Here is a 20236-nt window from a genome sequence, read left to right as displayed (position 1 = left end):
ACCGATCTGACCCTAATCGCCTCGCGAAGCCGCCTCCTCTCCGACGTCCTCGGCTCGTCGCCGTCGCCCGCTTCACCACCCTAACGGCGTTTCGGCGCAACAGATCGGAGCTTGGGGAAGTTGAGCGGCAGCGCGAGCTTGGCCACGTGCGGGGCCTTGACGCCCTTCTCCTTGGAGGCACCCTGCCTGACCTTGGCGCCAATCTCGAAAAAGTAGTTATTCATGTCCTTCTGGTCGAGGCGCAGGTCCTCGCGCAGCTTGGACGTCTCCACCTCAAAGTTGTCAATGATGCACGCGACCGCGCAGCAGTGTGTGATGAGCAGGTCCATGTGGAACTTGCGCATTTCGCCGCCGTCGGAAAACTTGCGCCGGATGTGCTCGATGACCACCTGCGGCGCCGGCTCCATCCGCTCTTTGAGCTTATCCCGGGGCGGTATGCGCTTCGTGCCGCGCTGCTTGCCCGGCGTCGCCATGGTGTAGAATGTGAAGAGGAAGTAAAAGTAGCGCAAGAGGCGCATCTTGGTAACGTTGCCCGAGTCGGCAATTTTCTTGACGCGGCCCGCCACGTGCCTAGAGTAGCAGAGAATCTCCTCGCCCTTCTTGGCCGGGTCGATCCAGTCCTTGACGGGGATCGCCGCCAGGATCTCGCGTCCGATGAACTCGTCGGGGTCGTAGACGTCCTGGATCGCTTCGGCTTCGAGGTTGGGCCTGGGTACGGGCTTGGCTTCGTCGACGACGGCCTGCAGCTGCTCGCGCGATGCCATTGTCGCGGTGACGCCGCCAATCTCTTGCAGAATCGCCTTTGCTGCCGTGTCGAGCTTCTCGGGCGCGCTGTCTCTTGTTTTGCCGGGGGCGATGGCGTTGAGGGCGACCGACTCGATGGCCTTCTTGGCCTTCTTCGTACCAAACGTCTGTCCAAGGTCTTTCTTGAGATCGTAAAAGCTCTGCTCGGCGTTAGTGGTTGTCTTGCAAGGGACCTTTTGTGGCGCAATTGGGCATACCTGGTAGTCTGCCGGCGCTGTCATGGCCTGTTCTGACGCATGCTTTGCCCTGGCCACACCACGAACCACCATCTTCTTCGCCTCCACCACCTGAAGCTTGCCGGTCTCGGGGTCGTATATGCCGACGTAGTGCTTCAAGGCCTGCTGACTGTCGCTAGTACCGTCCTCTCTCGCTGTATAGTCCATCGTCTGGTGGGTGTTGGAGTGCAGAACGAGATCTTGCAACACTGCGGGGGTTTTTGATCGTCGCTTGACGGATGAGGCATCTTGCTTGACGTATGGGTTGAACTGCACACCCTTCGCTAACCGAATACCGGGAGAAGAAGCTGCGGTATGTTAGCGATCGTCTGCGACTGCAATTGAGAGGCTGACGGGGGCAGATTATCCGTACCTAGTACTGGCGGGCAGAGCTGAGGTCTCTGGAAGGAAGAAACAACAACTGTGGAAGGCTCGGTGGCCTGCTTCTTCTTGGACTTGGATGAACCATCGAGGTCGCGCTTTCTCTTTCGTACGCTCGCGTCCGCCATGTTTGCGTCGGTGATCTGAGGGTTGTGCTAGGCTCGGGTGGTGATCTGCCGTTGGTGGGATGGCGACGGCCTCTGGAAATATTTTCTGTAGGGGTCCTAGGCCATAGACAGACTGAGGTGGAGGGAAAGGAAAAAAAAAAAGTCGGCAAACCGGCGTGAATTTATCCATAAGAGGCAGGCGGTGTGCAGCCTAGCGGCAAGCGTCTGAAGGCGCCTACTGCAGACGACCCCACTCGAGCTGGGTCGACAAAACGTCACAGCTCGGTTGTCGCACTCAAAACTGGTGAAATTGAAGAAATTGGGTCAGTTGAGCTTGCAGACGCTGCAATCGAGGTATCACGATGCACAAGATCATAGGAATGCTTTCTCAGTTCATTCACTCAGATGAGATCTTTGGTTTTGGAGTTTTTAATTCACTTTTTGATTTTGTGAGGAAGCAAATATCTGCCTTTCAATTGTCGTGCAAGTCCTGATCCCAGTTCCAAATCCGCGTTGCGTCAAGACATCATGCTTCCTGCGGCCTTGTTCCATAAACACCGCATCCTCATCATATCGTCATCTCGACCGATCATATTGTCGGGTTTTCCATTCTTCGTCGAATTCTCATCGCGTCTCCAGACATGCGTGCCGTTCAAATCATGACCCCAAGTCCCGTAGTTCCAATCCGTAGTGTGAATGTAGAAGTCTCGAGCGAGCCGAGACAGACTGAGTCGCTGGTGATGAGTTCTAGCTGTGGCATATCCGTGTTTGCGAGTCGCGTGAGTTGTTGTTTGCCGTCATCTCAAAAGATGGTCAGGTCGAGGGAAGGGGGGCGAGTTGTTTATTTGCTGTCGAGCTGTCAGACCACGATCCGCGCATGAATGATATCGATTGGTAGAACTTACGAGCGAGCCCTCATCTTTCTTCTCTTACGCTTGAGACGACGCACGCGCTTCTTTCTCCACTTAGCTCTCATCTTGAATGACGAAGCTGTGCCATGTTAGTGATTCATTCGCATCGCGCGTAAAAAGCAACCCTGCCAATTGCTTGCCGGGAGCTCTCCAATTCCTTGCGGGATTGGCGCTCGCGACATCGCGATGGGCGTGGCGGGCAGGGGAGGGGCACTGTACTTACTCTTCCTTGGTGAGAGATGTTGGTGATGAAACTTCCTTCCTTCAACTGTCACGCGCCTGGAGGGGAAGTTTTAGTGGTTGAGCTCCGTAGGGCAGCCAACCCTACTACCGCATTATGTAATCCACACAGACCCCACACTCCCACCTAAAGCTCCTCGTCCCTCACCAAAGTGTTGGAAAGTCAAGGGCACGGCAGGCACGAAAGGTACCTTCAATTGGCGTGACCTCACTGGTCCTCTGCCCGCCCAAAGCTCATTGACAGGCACTCCACTCCAGGTCCTCTGCTCCGTTCATCCCGTCCTCTGCTCCCATCTTGCCCCGCACCGAATCAATACCGGCATTCACGCACCTACCGAGTCGGATCAGCCGGGTTCCACTCATGTCCGAAGTGGGACTGTCTCCGGAGCCAGGCGTTTCGGCAGCGCTTGAGGCAGCATCCGCTCTTCAAATGACTTGCGCGCAGAGAAAGACAAGATCCCACAAAGATTGTTTCACTTCCCTTATCAAACCAGGTTATGAGTGTTACTAGCTAGCTTTTCTGGCTTCATTACAAGTAAAAGGAAGGACAAAATGAGACGGGCCCCTACCGCAGTCTACGGTCTACAGTCTACCTCAGAAAGGTGCCTATCACCTTTAACTTACCTCTTGTGGCCTGGGAAATTTTCAAGCGACGCGATCTTCTAGCTCAAATTCGGGTTCTCATTTTGCTTCTCTGTACAAAGCAAGAATCAAAACTTCGTACGAGTATGTCAACTTCACTGCCAATGTCTTACCTTGACCTACATTAACCTCTGCTGCTGCCTTCAGGTTGGCCTCTACCCCACCCTCTGCCTCTACCTACGCCTTCGTCACCGTTCACCTCCCTCTCATGCGGGCCATTTCCCATCAACCTCCGGTACTTTGAACGCAACGCAGGTGCTGATATCTTCATATGCGTGCTGATGGGCTGTCATTTCACGTCCTGCTCGCGCAGATCCACGAGCCTTCGCATCTCGGCTTCGCTCCAGTCGCCGCGTCTGAGGTAGGTCCTCCTACGTGCCATGTACTCTCCCACAATGTCCCTACTTTGACCTTGTTACTCCTCCTGCTCTTTGGGCTCTTCTGGCTCTTCTTGCGTCCCACCATCATCATCATCATCGTCGTCGTCGTCGTCATTGTTTTCGTGGCCTTTGGGTGGGGTCTGAGATTAATTGTAGGGCCCCTGCTGTCATTGAATCTGGACGTCAGCACCATCTTGCTCAACCGACCCACTTACCTGCCGCCCCTCCATCAGCTCTGATTCAACTCAAAGACTGTTGAGAGATCCTGGTACCTGCTCAGGCTAGTTCAAGCTGTCGATATAGGCTAAATTCGAAATACACGTGCTAACAGGAAATGGTTCGGCGGTGTTCTACTTGAAGCCTGGTCTCATCGACCGCAAATCATCTTGGCGGAAAACACAAGTTGGGTCGTTGACTTGCTTGATTTTACTCTCCATGGCGTCTGGGGAAATAATCAAAGATAGTAGCAACTTTCTTTGCCGAGATTTTGATCATGGTGTTTCTTGGCCAGAGTCGCTAAAAGAAAAGCAAATGATTATTGGCCGGATGATCTAGACCGCCTCAAAAGTTCCTAACGAACAAGGTTCGACATTTTGTGCAAGGTCATCTTCTTTCCCCCTTCCGTCGAACGAGAACCCCATGTACAACACACCTTACCTTACCTAAGAAAGTAATAACATCCCACTTATAGGGTTCGGCATCGTACTATATTTATCCATAACTTAAAAGGCACGGCAAGTCAACCTTGATGGTATCAGGCGTTTAGTGCCAGAAAGCTTGTCAGTGAGGTCAGGATCCAAATCAAAGCCGAAAGCCGAATGGGGAGTTCCCGCGCCGCCGCATCGCGGCGCATCGCGGGGCGGGTGTCCCGAAATGGCAAACAACCGAGATCCGATCATGATTCCCGATGACGGAATCCGGATGATGGGGGGGATCTGCAGGGGCCCGGCGGCGCTGCGCCGGGGGCAGTGCCAGGCCCGCCCGGGGGGCGGAAGGGTGGGTGTCCATACTCCTGTACCAGAACCTCGGGTCGGGCACCAACGTAATGCAACTCAGTGCCGGCATAGTCGGGGTAAAAGAAACTAAAGCCATCTCTGACAAATCTCGCCTGCGTGAAAACAAGAAGGAATGCGACCCTAATCAAACAGTTCTACTATATCTGGCATCCCGTCCATGTCGCGCTCGTTCTCGGGCCGCTTACCTTAGGTACTGCTCAACCTTAGTTTCGTACATTAGTACCTTACCAAGCAATGTGCTAGGCAAGGTAAGGGTAGCCAACTCAAGATCTGCCGGGGGATTGGATGTGAAGTCAAAGTTCCCAAACCCCCTCCCCTTGAGTGCACAAGTTCTTTGCCGCTGGTCGGCTCGACACTGGAAGCTGTGATTGGGTCACGTCAAGGGTTCATTGGGGTGTGGAGTCCGAGTTACCGCGGGGGGGAGAAGGAAAATCAGGAAAACCGAGAGAACTCCATGATTCCATCACTCTGCTCGGGCGGCGGGGTATGACGGGAGGGCGATAGGTTCATGTCAAAGAAACCAACCTACCACTCCCAGGCGAACCCCCCTTGACTCGATCAGCCTCCCCTTCGCGCCGCCAAGGATAGGTGAATTTATACTTTTGGCAAGATAGACAGGGCAAGACGAGCGGACTTTGGATGTTTCTTTCCTTCCGGTTTCCCCAGGGTATGCCGGATTTATGGCACAAGACACTTGTGCGCCTGATTTCCGCGTATTGACTCCGCCTCTGCATGTTAAACACACTTGGAGTCACCTGTTTTTTTTCCCCACACCTTCTCCTCACCTCCCCTCTCAGAAGAATAAAACAATATACCCAAACTCGGGGGAGGTTTTTCCTCGGAAATTCACTAGATAAGGTAGACTCGGTGCCCAAAAGAACTCCCCGAAGAATCAGTAATTACAGTTTTTTGCAACCCACTTCCCCAAACTCCACAAACACAGAAAGAAAAAAACAAGAAAAAAACGATGCCACCACCGCCAGATCTATCCCGCTACGTCCTCCCAGACGCAGAGGCACGGCAGATCTTCACCACAAAGATCCTCCCCGCCGACCTCCCCGCGACCCTCACCCCGCACCCCCGCCGGTGCCGGCCCCTGGCCGTGCTAATAGTCGGCCAGACCGGCGCCGGCAAAACCCGCTTGGCGCCCGCCGTCCTCGATGCCATGACCCGCATCCACCCGCCCGCCCACCTCATCGCCGACCTCTACAAGGCTCACCACCCTTCCTACGCGACGCTCGTCGAGTCCAAAGACCCGGCGCAGGCCGCCCTCGCGAGCCCGGCTACGGGCACCGACGCCCGCAGGTGGCTGGCCATGGCCGTCGCCGAGGCCGTGGACCGCAGGCTCGACGTGCTCCTCGAGAGCGCGTGCCGGCACCCGGACGATTTCCGCGAGCTGGCGCGCATGTTTGGGGCGGGAGGGGGTTACCGCGTCGAGGTTGTGGTTATGGCTGTGCCCGCAGCGTTGAGCAGGTTGGGCATCCTGCACCGGTTTCACGAGAGGTTGCCCGAGGCCGGGCCTAGCGGGGGTCTGCCGATCCGGCTTACGCCGGTCAAGATCCACGATGATTCGTACGGCGGGTTGATGAGCGTGGCCGAGTGGATCGACGAGGTGGATTTCGTTGACCGGGTGCTGGTCGTGCGGAGGGGAAATCTGGTTGCGTTTGCAGACGAGAAGACGACGGGCGGGAGGTTGCAGGCCAAAGTTGCCGAGGCGGTGGAGAGGGAGCGGAGGCGGCCGTTGACAAAGGAGGAGAGGGCCGTCGTGGTCAGGGATCTGGAGAAGCTGACGGCGCGGGATGCAAGGCTAGGGGAGCAGGTAATGGGCTTACTTGAGCCCCTGTTGGTGGATGAGGACGACAAGGCATATCCGGAGCTACGGCCGTTGGTGTTTCCTCCTGAGGGGCCGCGGGAGGCGATGCTTACATTGGGCGAAGAAGCGTGATGGGAGGATTTTTTTTTTCTTTTTTTCTTCTGGATAGAGTGTCATAGGGGTCACGTTTTACATGAAGCGAAGCTCTAGATGGATGGAGATTACACGAGGACGGCATCTGATTAGGGCAAGGTAGAGAGGCATTTGCTGGTAACGATTGGGACGCGACAAGATGTTGATTTTTTTGGGAAAGACACGTCATGTTTCTTGGATGCATCATATTTGCTTCTCATTTCTGCCTTCATCTTTATTGCTTGGTGAACAAAGGCGACAGACTCAGAATATACAGTGAAACGAGCCTACGAAAGGTGCATGCCGTGAAATTAGGAAGAATTATCTCCCCGTACGCCAACATAGTTGGAAGGAACTTGCCCGATCACCCTTTTGAAATCTGCTCCTACATAACTCTCTTATCAATGTTCGATGTTGCGTTGGAGCCCCGCTCTTTTCTCGAAACTACCTGGTATTGATAGCTCTGACAACAGATGCGTCTTAGTTACTTGGCGTGAACGGAAACAAATATTGTACTACCTTAGTACCTTAGATACTAAGTAGAAAACGTCCATGTGTGCCACTCGCAATTCTTGAGTTGGAATGCCCAAGATGAGTCAGCTTTCAGGACTTTGTGGTCCGTTAGGGGGCTTGAGATGTTCGACTACGGTGCCTCTGATCCAATACGTCACCGGTGACCGGTACATTCTCAAGACGATCCAGAGCTAAGCTCCAAACGCGAGAAGCTATAAGGTCAATAAAGAGAAGCTTGCAAAGCTCTCGAGCTTTTACTGTTCAAACCCCAATCGCATAACTCAATTGATCTCAATTCTAATTTTCCTTTCTTTCTTTCTCATCCAAAAAAATCCTGTAACTCCAAAACTCGATAGACCAAACCATCCGCCAAAAAAATAATATGTCGGCCTCACTCCGCTCCCTCAGACTCGCGCACCGCGCACCGCAAATCCTCTCCCGCGGTACCGCTGCAACCCGCTCCTCCTCTTTGTTGCAATCACGCACTCTATCACCAGCACATCAACAACAAACCCGCCTCCTCAACACAGAAACCGCCCCCCTCCTCTACTCCGCCCACGCCAAAGTCGTCGGCGCACGAACAGGCCACGTCCAAGGCGACGACCTCGTCGTCGACCTAACCATGGCCAAAGCTCTCGGCGGCGCCGGCGACAAGGGCAAGACCAACCCGGAAGAGCTCTTCGCCGCGGGCTACGGCGCCTGCTTCCAGAGCGCCATGAACGCCTCGGCCGCGAGCTTGGGGGTAACGATGCCCAAGAAGCCCGAGGACAGCGTCGTGGAGGCGACGGTGCACCTGGTGGGCGATATGAAGAAGCTCGACATGGGACTCAGGGTGAATCTCAAAGTTCGGGTCAGGGGCCTGAGCGACGAGGAGGTGCACAAGGTTGTGGAGAAGGCGGAGGAGGTATGTCCGTATAGTCGGGCCACGAGGGGTAATGTCGCTACGACGATCGAGGTTGTTGGGTTTGAGGATGGGGAGGCTGGCGGTGAAGCTAAGGGAGAGAAGAAGAGTGATGGCAAGGCGGGTGAGAAGAAGAAGGGCGGCTCGGACAAGATGTCTGGTGTTGAGCCCAAGGGACATAGCGACTACCAGTGAGGATGAAGTCCCGTTGCGTGTGTAATACTACCTGTGTTGAAGATTTGCAGTAGCAAGATGCACACCCCAAAGAGGAATGGAGGCATTTTGATACAATTCAGTGTTTGCACTGTAATCAATTGGTACTTGAGCATGTCTCCGTGAACTTGCTTGGCTCATGATACAGTATCGACATGTCTAGGCATCTCCCCGCAACCTCTAACCATCGCGGCTTCCCAAAAGCTGGCCCATCGTCTCAAATACACCAGTAATTAGGGTGATGCAATTCAAAGGAAAGACCGTCAGGGGGGAAAGGGGATAACCTACCTAGATTATGAATCTTCGCTTGGCTGTATTTTGGCACCCGTCATCATACCTACTTGACATCAAAGGTTCCCAGGCCGAGCCATTTAGCGTCGAATCCATGGCACCGAGGTACTCGGACGATTTTCAATGGCAGGCAAATTTTCTCCATATTGACGACTATAAAGCAAAGACCAAATTGTCTCCGCCAGCAGTATTTCAAAAGGTATCCATCATCCTTCATGTTCCAACGGACGGCCATGTTCGCCCGTTGCCATCCCTCGACGGACGTCCTAACCTACTGAGAAGAACTCAGTGAAAGCCAAGCTGCAATGCCGGTTCAAGGTTCTGTGATTGCCCTTCCTTGTACTCGTGCGGACTCCAGAAACAACAAAATTGTTTGGCCACACCATCAGTGAGCTCGCAGCCTCAGATTCCCAACGCCAATGAGATGAGGTATGACTGAAAGACAAAAAACCCGTGTGAATTCCTAGTAATGCCGAATTCCCATTCCCCCAGCGCCGATGTATGAAAATTGATGTGAGGTATTCCGGCCTGTGCCACCCGCTGCAATGTGAGTGTCAGGTCCGCCATTGTTGGCCAAGATTCCTCAGGATCGAATAAAGCAATAGTTCGTAGCCGCGAGGCTGTTGATTTTTGGTTTTTTTTAACGTTTTGTTTTCCAGTAAAATAAGAGCGATGCAGTCCTTATCGATTTCTTGCGCCTTACGATGCATGCGATGGCACGCTGCGAGGCGTCACATCTCCGCTACGTCTGCGGCCTTGGAGCTGCGCGGCTTGCTGCGACCTCGACGCCTCTGCAATCATGGCCATCTTCTTGCGGACAGTTGAGAGACGTGCAGTAATCATTTGAATCACTGCCAAAAAGTTAGTACCATGAGAAAATATGGACACACCTGCTTATCACTTACTTCGATTCACGGCCAGCTGGTCGTCGCTGTCCAGATCGCTAGAGGTCTCCTCGCGAGGCAACTCCTTGCCTGAGCTAGAGTAGCGCCGCTTGACTGCGTCTTCGTCGTTGTCCAGGACAGCCTCCAGCATTCGAATCGCCGTGACATAGTACGTAACGCAACCCTCAAGGTTCTCGTTGGTAATTTCATCAATGGCTGCTGTTCTGCTCATTTCAATGGCTCGGTCGTACATCAACTTCTCCGCACTAATGCCTGGCGTAAGGTAGACATCGGGAGTGCTTGAAGTAGCCGACGAAGCCGAGACTCCACCGTGGTTGCTCGGGTGACTGGGATGATCCTCAGGAAGCTTCTGCTGAACGGCAATGAGTTTCATCCGGACGACCTCGGTCTTCTCCAAGACTTCGTTGAAGCGAGTGCGAACCCATTGAACGGTGGAGTTGATGCGCTGAGCGAGGCCCTCTTTGGAAACCTCTGCCGCAGATGTTGTATCGCCACGCGTTTTTTGTGACCACCATAGGCTTGCAGCGTCCATGGCTCTAGCTAGCAGCGTCAGAGCCTTGACGTACAGGACCAGAGCCTCCTCAGACAAGGAAACCTCAGCATCGATTGTGAGGCCGTCTTCATCGCCAGTGATTTGATCAGTCGGCGTACCACCGAGTCCGTGCTCCATTGACGGGGCGAGAGGGAAAAGCTGCTTGTACTTGACTTCGGCAAATCCATAGACGCAGTCACTTCGGTGAGCGAAATCCTGAATTAGCTTGACAGCTCGTGCGTCTTCGTCGGCCGGTGCGTTTTGCTTTCCATCGCCGATGAGGCCGACTGGACCGGAAGGGGTAGGGTAGGCAGGGAATGGGCTGTATAAAGGAGGAGACGCCCCCTTCCCGCCCAACACATGCTGTGGGACCTTGAATCCGAACAATCGTACGCTGGCGTCTGAAATCGCTTTGGCGATAAAGCCTTGAGTTGTCGGGCTGGCGGAGAAGTTCTTCCCGTCGTACGAATCGCGGCTCTCATGACCGGGACGCCCCTTGCCTGAAGCGATTTGAACTGCACTGGATGGCTGGACTCGGCCAGCACCAGTCGTCGAGGTAGGCGGTCCTTGTTGCGTTGCTCGGCGGATCATCTGGCCAGTTTTTGGTGAGAGTGACGTGAGACGTGGGTTAGCGGCCATTTCATCCGCAAACGCGTTTACCTCAACGTGCTTCTTTTCGACCACAACATAGTCTCGCTCAAATGCCACGTCCTGTGCCGCCTTCTCCTGTTCAGTGACACTCCGCTCAGTGACTGGACGCAGTCGGTTCCTTGCCGGATTATCGTTCAAGTACGATGTCGGCGGTGAGGCAGAGGCTCGTGCAGAAGGTCGGTTGAGAGCTGCATTCGAGAGTCTGTGTGGCCGGGCTGGTGCAGAAGTGGAGGGTTGGGCCATAGGTGGACGACGAATTCCAAGTCCCTCCCCGACTTCTTGCCCTGGAGACTGACCTGGACGGGGCGCAGCATCAATAGCCTGCTGGGCTCGCCCTTCGATGGGACTGGGCAATTTTGGCGATCTCAGAGGTTTCTCACGAGGCGATTTTGCTGGCTCGCCCTGCTCACGTACAGGCTCGTTCTCTGTTTGCCGGCGAAGTGAGAGCCGACGTGATAATGATGACGTGGAATCGGACCTGCCGAGAGATCGCAGATCGCGCGAGGCCTTTGCCTCAGGCTTTGGGGGTGCATCATCTTCAACAGTGCCTGGAATTGGTTCTGTCAAGATTGGATCATTGAAGAAGTCTTCGAATCTCATGCGTTCGACCGGATTACGAGTGAGAAGCTTGCCGATGAGCTTGACCAGCTCCTTACTGACCACGAGCTCCTTCGGGTACTTAACCCGATCTTCGGCAGCTTCGATCTTTCGCAAGAGCTCTACGTGATTCCGGGCACGGAATGGCGGACGACCAGTAATCATCTCGTATAACACCGTGCCTACAGACCACAGGTCGGCCTTCGCGTCGTACCGCTCATAGCGAAGGATTTCTGGGGCCATGTAGAGGGGAGAACCGCAGAGAGTGTCGGCGAGCGACGTTGATGGGAGAACACGAGCGAAGCCGAAATCTGCGAGCTTCAGCATCGGAAGAGAAGCGAGACCGGCATTGGGAATCAGTGAATCCTGGCTGGCGGTCAAGATCGGGCGGGAGTGTGCCTCCCTGAACCTTGGTGATGGTAGGAGCAAGAGGTTCTGAGGCTTGACGTCGCGGTGAACGTAATTCTTCTCTCGCAGGAACTTGAGGGCACTGCCGAGCTGTTGGAGGAAATGGCGTGTGACAACCTCGTGAAGACCCGAATTAGGGGTAACGGGGTACTTCCTCGCCATCTCGTGTGTTGCAGGGTTGGTGCTAAGCTTGTCCCTCTTCTTGATGAACAATGACAAGTCACCAAGCTCACAGTATTCCATCACCAGGTTGATGTGTGTGGCTGATTCGACGCAGTCATGGAGGGCGACGATGTGCGGGTGGCGCAGAGTCTTGAGGATCTGGATCTCTCCGTACAAGTTCTCTCGCAGCTTGTTGTTCAAGCGTCCCATCTCTACTGATTTGATAGCGACGGTTGCCTTGGAGCTCTATCAAAAAGAGAATTAGCACATTTGGAGCAGCACAACGCAAGCCAAAGTTGAGTCATAGCACTTGAGAAAATCAGGAACAACAGATGGTAACACATGTAATAGGCCTCAAATAATACACCACGGACAGGGGAGCTCGCGAACCTTGTGGTGACCGCTGTACACCTGGGCAAAACTGCCCTTGCCGATTTCGCCTCCAATAACAAAGTCTCCGATAGAAGCGTCGCCTTCGCGTCGCCTGCGTCCTGAAGAGGACGAGGTGGGTAACCGTTCCGCCATAGTGATCGCCTGTGATGCTGCTTGTGTGGATGCGAGTTCGGGGGGGGGGCAACGTTCAGTTCAGGCCTACGGCCTATGCTATTCGAAAGACGTCGGCCGGGTGGGGTGTCATGTACACGATCGAAGTTGGGAAGATGGTCGTTGTAATGGTTTTGTATGATGGATCTGGCGGAAGAAAGGTGCGCCGAAAGGGAAGCAAGAGAAGATCAGGCAGAACCGCGAGCAGCAGCCAGAACCCTGGTGTCGAGGCTTCGAAAGGTAGGGGACTATGTGAAGGCAGCGACAGGCAGCTATCCGATAGGTCGGGGTGCACGCGGACCAGGTTGATGCAGAAGGGAAGGACCGTCGTAGCGTCCGTGGGTGGGTGCAGGATTGTGTCGACGAAGCGACCGGGAACGAAGCGAAAGTCGAAGAAGGTAAAGAAGGGCAAGGATGGATTTATTCGGGGGGTCGTGGTGATCGAGCGGTGATCGGAGTGGGAGTTGGAGGAGGGAGGCGCTGGAAGTATCGAGAGAGATGTGACTAATACGGGTGGACGGTGAGCGTTAGGAAGCAAGCCAAGGAGAATGTACCAGGCCGTTTGAGGCTCTCTGGGAGTATATCGGAGAGTTTGGAGCAAGTTCGGAGGGGAAAGGTACCTTTTTCAGGACAAGAGTCAGGCAAAATCCAAGGTCAAGCTAATGACTCGGAGCTACCAAGGACGTGACGTTGTGTACTCGAGAGGTACCCTGATGGAGTGAGGTGTGTGAGAGAGAGGCGGTTATGGGCGAAGCAAACGGCGGTACAAACGGGGCATGCGATGGATTGTGTTAGATGTTGGTGGTATGCGCACAAAGAGCTTCGCGAGGAGCAACCGGGGGGGCAGAGAAGTCCAGGGATTTCGTGAATGTGGTGAGTAAGGGGAGGTAGGAGGTGGAAAGAACGGACAGTTGAAGGATAAGGTCGAGCGAGGTTGGCGAAGGGGAGAGAGAGAGAGAGAGGTGAGTGAGAGGAGTGGCGGGCGGTCAGGATGGGATGGGCAGGCGATGTAGAAGAAGGTCAAGGGACGCGCCGAGAGAAGGTTGAGTGACAGACCTCGAGCCAGCCGGGGCAGCGCAGGACGGGAGTGAGTGACGAAGGGTAGATGGGGCGCAGAGTGGATAAGACCTGGGTACCTAGGTACTTACTGATTAGATAGGGAGGTGCAGGGTGAGGTGAGGTGAGGTGGGAGGGTCCAGTTGTTCCATTGATTGCGATAAAGGGCGCTTGGAGGTCTGGTGCCAGGTGACTGGAGAGGTGAGGTAGGTACCTTGCCTTGTCTAGGTACCTTGCCCCGTACCTTTCCAGGTTGGCCGCGGTAGCAGCAGCCCTTTTTACTGTCACTGGGTGTCTACAGACTAAGTTCCTCTCTAAATGCAAGGTAGCGTGGGTACACTATCTTGGGCAGATCGGGACTGGAGGAAGCAAGCAGCGGCGCAGCAGTAGCGCCAGATGGGACGGGAGCCCAGTGTGAGTGACTGAGGTGACTGTCCCGTCAGTGACAAGTATGGGAATCTACCAAGTACTGCCGTACGGTGGTGAGTCCTAATCAATTGGAGCCGGCATGGGACTTAGGACTGCGGCCTGCGGCTTGCCGTGTGCGAAGCGAAGCGAAGCGATGCGCTGCGTTGCGTTGCGTTACCCTGGCGGTGGTTGCCTTTGATACATACGCAGTCGGGTAGGTAAGGTAGGTATTCCTTTGGATACACTGCAGGCGGGAGTACATACTTTTGTTACTTTTGATGGTTGGAGATCAAGGTGACAGGGCACAGGAAACCGGGGAGGGCAAGGTAAGGTATGGGATGGGCCTGGACTGCCTACTGCGTAGGTGATGAACAAAAGGGATGGATGCCTCGATGATGGGTTTGAGGTGGTGCTTAGGGTGCTTGGTCTTCTCCTGATTCGGGATGTTGAAGAAGATGGGGGCGGTGGATTGGTGGATTGATGGTTTGTTGGGTTTGGGTGAATGCGCTGTGATGCTGCGGGTAGGACAGCGTGGGAGTGGCGGCAGCTGTGCTCCCTCTGTGCCTCTCAGTCTCTCCTTTTCCTCCTTTCTCTCTTGTGTTTCCGAGTCTCTCTCTCTCACTCACACTGTGAGTGACCTATACCACGATCACGACGTGCCCCAGTCTGACTGACCAAGACAGATAGATTCAGGTGGCCAGGGTTGGTGTCGATGATGTAGTGTGTCTATCTGCCTGACCAGGGGGGCGCAAGAGAGCGGAGGAGTCGCATATAGGGAGGGCGCTTGTGTCTATCTCTCCATATTCATTTACTATTGTAGTGTATGTGTATAATGCGTCAGAGGACGACAGTCACTTGTCCAAGGCACATTTCCAATAAGAAAGACGACGATCCTCCTTGTCCTTGACTCGAAGCCAAAAATGAACACACAGTGTTGTTCTTATTGTTGGGCTATGGAGGGGGCAAGTGACCAGAGAAACGTGAGCTTTGCCTAGGCGACCCTTGGGTTTGGGGGGCTCGTGATGCTCTGCGCTGCGCTGCCCGGTGGAGCTCTTTCCCCAATTGTGTAAGGGCTCGGAGTGAGGAGTGAGCAGGGAAGGAGGGAGTCACTGGAGTACGTACCCAGCTATATGCCGTTCCGGAACAGCCAATGCAGGTGCATCGCAACCACCCCCGCTCGTATCCTCGTGGTCACTGGTCAGGGGTCCTTTTGGTGCTGCGTGGTGGTGGGACGGGGGATCTCACTGGAGAGGGATACCTTGCCTGTACCAGTCCGGTGTCGGTCACGCACACCTGCCTTTTACTCTTCAGCCTTCAGTGCTTCACAAAATGCATTTCCTCAGGTTGCTTGAGACGAGGTAGGCTCTTGGGATTCTCCTTCAAGTCTCGCTATTTGGACCTTGATTCTTTGACTACATAGTGTACAGTATCGCTTCCGCGAAGGTCAAGTACCTATCTTGAAGTACCGGGCAGGTATCAGCTGCTGTCGCACCCAAAATGCCATCATGGCGCGATAAGGCTCATGTATCGCGATAAGACGCACGGTTCGGCAAGGTACCTGGGTACCTCGATTTGGAGGTTAGCGCACCAATCCGTCCACCGCCCACCACCACCGCCTTCCTCTTCCTCTTCCTGCACCCCTTCGTTGTCGTCTTCGCCCTCGTTCTCATCCTCGCAGGCTCGCGCCCGTCTTTCTCATCTCCCCCGGACCAGCACGCCTTATCTCTGAGTCTTGTCATCTTTGATTAGACTAGCGGCTGCGGCTGCGGCTGCGGCGACATACGGATACATCTTTGGATCATCATGATACGACATCCGGGGTGACAGAAAATAGGGTATTCTGTTTCGGCGTTTGCATCTCGTTTACATTCCTCCCAAGTTTCCCCCCACGGCTCTTCTCGTCCAGACCTCCAAACTTCCCAGACCTCCAGAATCGTCTCCACTCGCCGAACTCGCCTAACGTCCGTGTCTGGGAAAGCGCAGAGACAACGCAGCCAGCTCCAACCTCTTGGGTATAATGTCACCACTCACCACTCACCAGTGTGGGTGTCACTGTCAAGGGCTCGAGTTCATGGCCCTCCACTACCTTACCCCAGGGCTCAAGCTGCAGACTTGCTTTTCTGCCTCTGCGGCTGCTGTTCCTATTGCGACCAGCAAGCAAGAGCATGCAAACGCATGTAATGTACTCTGTTCAGATACTCAGGGAGAGCACGGCCGTTCTATTCACGGTCGACAATAAAGACAGGACCTGGACGGACTCTTACCCTCGGCTGTGCTCGAAGACAAAAGAGCCTGAGGCACAATACCTATCGAGGCGGTTCCTGAGGAAACTGTTTGTGGTCAACTAAACTGTCATGGATCCTTGACTTTAACTCCAATAACAAAACAAACGCCTCTCAAGACTCAAGAGTCAAGGGGTCGAAGGCCGAGGCCCTGCTCCTCACTCCACGTTGCCATGGACCACCGTTCATCAATATCAAACCTCCCATGCATTGCAGAGCACGTCGCTAATCCAATAGACAAACGACGGGCGGTGAGTGAACGACAAGGCATCGACAAGGCGAAGGGAGTACCTTCGCTGGTGTAAGCTCACCAAGTCCACCTCTAAACTCAACAGAGGTGCAGACAGGCCTTCATTGCTTCCGAAGCCGTAGCTTCCACTGTGCAGTACGATACACTTTAGCTGCTGGAACACCTTGCGCCTGCCCGCTCGTCCCTGCTACCGGATTTCATCATCACATCGTCAGGTCTTCGTGGAACAAGGCTCCCAGTAATAACGGTCACTATTCTGTCCAATCCACGCCTGGTCTCCTCACCTCTTACATTTTTGTTACCACCTTTGGCGCGACTCCAGCGAACCCTTTCTCGGTCTCTCCCCTGCAACAGCATACTTGCGATGGAACCGTATCCACCTGGCTTTTACCTTACAGTGTGAAGGGAGCACGGCAAACCTTACACTAAGGCATGCTGCTAAGGTACCTAGCTGCCTGCAATCCACCTTTGGAGCATTCCATCCGCCCTTCCAGATGCACGCCAGAACACCCGGACCGCATGAAAAACATGCCCACCGTCCCAGAGTCCCAGACCTCTCTGAGTTGTTTCGACACGTCAGTTACGCTGTGTTTCGGTCTAGCTCTCGGCCAACCAAAGTATCCAGGTCACCTAAGGTACCTTTCCGACATACACCGCTGCCCTCGGATACGATTGATCACCCTTTGGGGCCATACACTAGCAACCTTGAACCGGCACCAAAGTGGACTCCAGGGACCGATGGACCTTGCATCAGATCTGTTCCGCTGGGCCACCAGAACCCACAGAGCACCTAGGTTTCCGAAAACTACCCTGATAGACGGCAACTACCTACCCGCAATCTCCCTAGCAGCAGCAAACACATGCTGCACCTCGTTATCTCATGTGAAAATCACCGGCCACGCCAGCGGTTAGACTAGCCAGCTGTCAATCACCGTTGAAACGAACCATTTCTCAGCAGGTCGACCGATTCAAGCATCCCGAGAGTGCTCAAAGCTATTCAGCCTCTTTTTCTGGCTTTAAGCCGTGAGGGCACCGACGGAACCGTTCTGTCTCCTCATTCCAGCGAGCCATGGCGCAATCTGGTGTTCCACAGCTAAAACGAGTCGGTAATGACGCTGTCAAACTTCAAAGTACCTCACCTACCTTACGGATACATGGTCCCAAAGTCAAAAGGCCTACTTACGCTTGCTACGCTACGCTACGTTCTGTGCCCGAGTGCGCTGCCGTCGTCGACTTGTCATTTATCGCCTCAAAACTTAGGTTTCCAGTCCAAACAACGCCCCCCCCGTCAACTGGGTATCTGATCCAATCTTGACTAACGGCAAACGCAAGCCCCATACTTTGCAGCGAACCTTGCGCATTCAACAACTCTTCGCCTGCAGCCCAGCATGCTCATCTGGGCAATCAGCTATCCTCTCCTCGGGGCCTGCTCGTCCCTGCTTCGCCTTGCCTCGCCTCAAGCTCGTCTCATTGCTCAGGCTGCTCGCCTTCTTGCCTGGCGCCACCTGCCGTCGCTCCTGGTGCCAGCCAACCGGATCGACAAACGGCAGATCCGCGCTGGCACTGTCTCGAGACTCGACTGTCCGGGTTCGAGACTTTGTCCACTTCCACTTTGTGTTTCTTCAATGTTAGCGCTGACCGTGGCTCTCGTCGTTGTCTCCTTGCCTGACGGACGGGATGAGATAAGACATGCGTCCAAACGCCGCGCGACCAACCAGGACACACCCATCACCTACAACAGGTCGTATTGTCACTATTGTCGGGGTCTCGGGAATCGTTGGAACTGGAGACGCAACTGCCTTACTCGATATGCATGGCTCAAACAACGCGAGAACCAACAGGAACCTCTCTAGCATCGCTGCATTGCTACCTTGCAGGAAAGTACCGTACCGCTTCGGTGACCACCACGACGCACAAGTTGCCCCAGGCCGATACTTCTCCGACGATTTCAACCATGGCCTAACTTACTCTCGTGTCACCCTCTCATCCCAATCCAGACGTCTTTGCCATGTGTGCACGTCTCGGGCAACCACTCGTCCAAACGAAGTTTCTCCTCACTTTCTCCTGCCATGCATGCGCCTATCCAACGGCACGAACCATTGATTAAGAGAAGCGACTTTACTGCCTAGACTTTACATGTGGTTCTGTTGATGCCCCAGGCTTCCACAAGTCACTTGGAACCCCTGTTTGGTGTCAATGAAACCTTTTGACATCACCGATTTGGTCTCGAATCGCACACGCCCCCACAAGAAATCTGTCTGAAGCAGAGCGACCAAGAGGTGAAGCTCAAAAGAACAAAGGCAGAGAGCTGTGCGCTGTGCCTGGCAGGCTGGCAGTATTGTTGACGGCGCAACCCACTCCACTAACACCTCCGAGACACATGTCTCGCTGGCTAGCCCCCCATGCAAGTGTCATTCGCCGTCCCAAAGGGGCAATCCGGGTTGGGTGCCGCGCCCTCGGAGCCGTCATCCATTCTCGACGATCATCCTCCGCTTAGGATATACCTTTTGTGGCGCACAAAAAGCGACACTATCTTCAATAGCGATAAAGAAGAAGGGTGCAAAACGTTCGGCTTCATCACATCAACTTTTCAACTATAAACATGGAGCAGTTGTTCCGGGTGGTCTCTATCAAATAGCTCTTGGTTCCCCGGCCGGTCTTTACGCTCTAGTCCATCCCTCCCGGGTACCACACGGGGATCCATCCCCGCTTGCTCCAACTTCAAGCTCCTCCGCCTGCCGCCCACCCCCTTGGCGGGTGGATGCCCGCATCACCCGAGGTCCTAGCGTCAAAATGACAGCCTCGCCGGCAGCGATCGACAATCCTTCTATCGTCGTCGGGCCAATCACCAATATCAATGGGTGGCCACAGTGAAGCTTGAACCAAGTGGAGGAGAGATGGAGTGGTACAGGCGATCAAGGTGCGGCTCCAAAGTCGACGATGAAGTCCGGGGAAGTACGACTTGTGCCCCTACGGAAAGATGACGGTCGAGAATTGCCCCTTCATCTCGTCTTACAGTGTGGCCAAGTTGGGGGTGTTCAGACCAGGCTGTTTGACGTGCACTGCGGAGCGCCAATCGAGACCGGCATCATATTTTCTTCTCTCGAAAGACTCGATGCTTCCCCCAAGTTGTTGGCCGCGCTCATTGCCGCGTCACCGAATCCTCATGCTCTGTTCGGATTTTTCCAGCACCTCTGATACGTCACGACTGACTCCTCCGCATGGGAGGCTTGAATACCTACGCCCATGTGTTGGTTCCCGCCAGGGTACTGCCAGGGTTTCTGCCTAGCCATCGATGTCACTAGAAGTACGGATACGATGCCTCATTGCAGGCTTCGACTCACGGCATTTTAACAATATCAAGAGCACCCCTGGAATGGGCATGCCTAGATCAGTGGCTCTGCCTTGTAGCAACACTCCCCATTCCTACGGTTCTGCCTGCAAGAAAGCAGGCGTCCATCGTTATATCGTAACCTAGGTCTCACAGGCAGCACTCATCACTGCTCCACGAGAAACGGGAGGATCCGTCGATTGCGTCTCGAAACTCCACGGCCCTCGGTGTTGGAAGTCCGACCACCTCACACATGATGTCTACGTCGCCCAGGGGATATGGGGCTGGAGCTCAAAGTACGCAGCACACCCGAATCTTATGCTGAACACTGACTCCGATACTTACAAGAGTCACGGTCCATCGCAGCGTTGATCGACTCACAGCCGTTTCTCTCTGGCGCACTTAACGAGCTTCAACCTGCCGGATCGCCTTGGTCAACGCCCCTTTGTGTAACCGGGAATGCTTAACGGACTTGTGTCTGCCTCGAACAGCATTAAAGACATCCAAGTCATTGGCGACACAAACTTGAGGACTTCTTTGCGTTTTCTGCAG

The 20236-nt window shown here is 54.3% G+C and overlaps 4 protein-coding genes across 4 annotated transcripts; 2 read left to right on the top strand and 2 right to left on the bottom strand.

The window, feature by feature from the left end:
* Nucleotides 1-80: 80 nt before the first annotated feature.
* Nucleotides 81-1528, bottom strand: RPA49 (DNA-directed RNA polymerase I subunit rpa49; the record flags this gene model as incomplete). Its single annotated transcript, XM_053189978.2, has 3 exons — nucleotides 81-944; nucleotides 1002-1327; nucleotides 1393-1528. The coding sequence occupies 3 exons, from the start codon at nucleotides 1526-1528 to the stop codon at nucleotides 81-83; spliced, it is 1326 nt and encodes a 441-aa protein (XP_053052400.1).
* Nucleotides 1529-5663: 4135 nt separating this feature from the next.
* On the top strand, nucleotides 5664-6641 carry N0V96_008360 (uncharacterized protein; the record flags this gene model as incomplete). Its single annotated transcript, XM_053189977.2, has 1 exon — nucleotides 5664-6641. The coding sequence occupies one exon, from the start codon at nucleotides 5664-5666 to the stop codon at nucleotides 6639-6641; it is 978 nt and encodes a 325-aa protein (XP_053052399.1).
* An 895-nt stretch (nucleotides 6642-7536) lies between these two features.
* Nucleotides 7537-8250, top strand: N0V96_008359 (uncharacterized protein; the record flags this gene model as incomplete). The annotated part of the gene is made up of 1 exon (XM_053189976.2): nucleotides 7537-8250. One exon carries the CDS (start codon nucleotides 7537-7539, stop codon nucleotides 8248-8250), a length of 714 nt encoding a protein of 237 aa, XP_053052398.2.
* A 1008-nt stretch (nucleotides 8251-9258) lies between these two features.
* On the bottom strand, nucleotides 9259-12339 carry ATG1 (Serine/threonine-protein kinase; the record flags this gene model as incomplete). The annotated part of the gene is made up of 3 exons (XM_065758303.1): nucleotides 9259-9410; nucleotides 9465-12060; nucleotides 12205-12339. 3 exons carry the CDS (start codon nucleotides 12337-12339, stop codon nucleotides 9259-9261), a joined length of 2883 nt encoding a protein of 960 aa, XP_065613058.1.
* Between the last annotated feature and the right edge of the window lie 7897 nt (nucleotides 12340-20236).

The sequence above is a fragment of the Colletotrichum fioriniae genome (genome assembly GCF_027942845.1).
Source record: "Colletotrichum fioriniae strain IMI 355084 chromosome Unknown scaffold_10, whole genome shotgun sequence".
NCBI lineage: Eukaryota > Fungi > Ascomycota > Sordariomycetes > Glomerellales > Glomerellaceae > Colletotrichum > Colletotrichum fioriniae.
This window is presented reverse-complemented; position numbering and strand designations above follow the sequence as displayed.